Source organism: Lycium barbarum, chromosome 6, assembly GCF_019175385.1.
Source record: "Lycium barbarum isolate Lr01 chromosome 6, ASM1917538v2, whole genome shotgun sequence".
NCBI lineage: Eukaryota > Viridiplantae > Streptophyta > Magnoliopsida > Solanales > Solanaceae > Lycium > Lycium barbarum.
The window spans coordinates 113,462,065-113,464,412 of record NC_083342.1 but is presented as its reverse complement, the minus strand read 5'-3'; the positions used below and the strand labels follow the sequence as shown (position 1 = coordinate 113,464,412).

General features: G+C 35.3%; 1 protein-coding gene across 1 annotated transcript; it reads right to left on the bottom strand.

Annotated features, from left to right (window-relative positions):
* Positions 1-316: 316 nt before the first annotated feature.
* On the bottom strand, positions 317-1,234 carry LOC132644414 (NAC domain-containing protein 41-like). The gene has a single exon (XM_060361010.1). It carries the CDS (start codon positions 1,232-1,234, stop codon positions 317-319), a length of 918 nt encoding a protein of 305 aa, XP_060216993.1.
* Positions 1,235-2,348: the final 1,114 nt, after the last annotated feature.

Sequence of the window (2,348 nt, the reverse complement as noted above, 5' to 3'; positions counted from 1 at the left end):
GAAACGGAAGAAGTAATAATAACTAGCTAGATGGCAATAGCATCATAAGGTGACAACAATTCCATATTATATAATATAGTACTAGTGACATTACCAGTTTACCACAACATGAAAACTTGAACCAAAAACATAAAAATGCATCCCAAGTTTTAATCAAACTGCGTACAAATAAATGCCCGATCACGCGACAAGAGAGACTTTTCCAGGGAGTATGTATGTTACCCTGAATACATTGATAGGAAAGAAAATTTTGCAAGCTTGTAACTTTTATCAAATTAAGATCTAGGCTGGGGATATATCAAAATATAACAAACATTTACACAAAGTCAAAAGTATCAAGATCCATGTCTTCTAACAAAGCAAGTACATGGTCTTCCACTTGCTCTTCTTGTAAGTATTCTATCTTTTCTTCATCCTTTGCTATTTCATTGTCTTCTGAATTGATATATTCTTCAACGTTATGCTCATGACTATCAACATCGTCTGTGGAGCACCCCAACATAGCAAGTATATGCTCTTCCACTTGGTCTTCCTCTAGGTATTCTATATCGTTCCCTGCTGCCTGATGATCATCTTCTGCGACGAGTCGTATATCATCATTCGATATTCTTTCATTAATGTCTTCTCCAACTTTTTCTTGCAGAATAGAATTGATTAATTCCTCAATATCTTTCATATTCTCTTCGTTAACTACCTCACTATTGTTTCCCTTTTTCTTATCACCGGGTTTTTCCTTCTTCTTGATCTTACAAATTACGAAACCCTTCTTCTTAATTTTCGAAGCATCCACATAACCATTGTACAGAGAGTACTCGGTCATCAACCACTCCCCGTTGGCCTTGTTCGATGATTTGTTAGCGGCGATGTACTTCAAACTTTTGACGTACCCCATGAGTCTCCCTTTATCGAACACCTCTTTCCCTTTGTCTTGTGGCTTCCATATTCCCTTCCCCACCGTTCGTGCAAATCTTTTCCACCCAGGTTTCACCTTCTTCTGCTGTGTGATGAAGTAACGAGTGTTGTTGTTGGTGCCCTCAAAAATCTGCCATGGCTCCTTGTCGCCGTAAAGATCAACCTGCTGCATGAGTTGATACTGCTGGGGAAGTGGTTGGTCTCTTACAAACCCTAACAAATACTTCAATAGTTTCTTGTTCGTAGGGTGAAATCGACATCCCATCGGACGTCGAGAAGAAGGTCCCTTAGCTTGATGATCACATGATGAGTATACTGCCATTGTTTTTGTGCTGCGAACTGAATGGACTAGGCAAAAGATTAATGTGCGTAGTTCCTAAAACCCTAGAGCAAGTTACGTTGTAACAGTATTCTTGAATTAGTGAAGAACGTAACTTTGTTTGTGAATGGTAGAATGGTTCTTAGAGCAACTATTTATATATATTTCTTACTTGGAGCTAAAGCTTCTTTTCTATTTTGTTTCCTAAATCGTGTAGAATAGGTTTCAGTTTCTAGGTTTTTTAGCGTATTTAATTTTTCATAATTTGCTTCCTAATTTCCAGTATAGGGTTTAATTAGGTGGAAACTTGTGATTAGATGTGATATGTGGAGAAGGATCCATGTGCATGAGTATATACTTCCATTTCTTATTTTCTGTTTCGTCCATTATTTTTTCCCTCTCTTCTAACTAAGCTTGGTTCATAATTAAGTATTTTCTGGAACTTTTGCTAGGGTTTAATTTCTTGTGACCCAAGATGGAGGGAATATTTCCTATTTATAATTTGTTTTTCCAACTAGCGGCTAGCCTATGATGAGTATACTTTCGATATAATTAATTATAACTATTATTATTAATGATCAATGAGGATCTGTAATTCAAAAAACTGTTAAAGATAGAGTTAGTGTTTTAAATAGTTTCGGAGATATGTTGGTTTATTTGTAACTCAAAAATTTCATTGGACTTATTAATTAGAGACTTATTAAACAGGGAGGTTTAGAGCTTTTCATTTATTTCCCCAACTATATACTCCAACGTCCAATACATTTTCCAATGTTATTTTTCAATGGCCAAACAAAATATTAAAATAAATAAATGCACTATATGGAAAGATTTTTCCGGATGCAATATTTCGGGGTGCCCTGAACAATTAAAAAGGTCCAAATATACCCGATGTGTGTTGTTTTTCTTTTAAAAACTTTTAGAGTTATAAAATATTTCTTTTTGGATTTTTCAGTTCTTTTTCTTTTTGAGTTCTTTGCTTCCCCCGATAGTGCGAGGCGCATATTTAGACTTTTTAAATTGGTCATGTGTAAATTTGAGACAGAAGATAACATTAGAGACCTTTATGAACCGATAGGTTAAAAGACAAATCACCAATATCAAAGGCTTTTTTGGC

What these genes read in the sequence shown, in the direction of transcription:
- LOC132644414 (XM_060361010.1), bottom strand. Translation starts at nt 1,234, where the DNA reads ATGGCAGTATACTCATCATGTGATCATCAAGCTAAGGGACCTTCTTCT.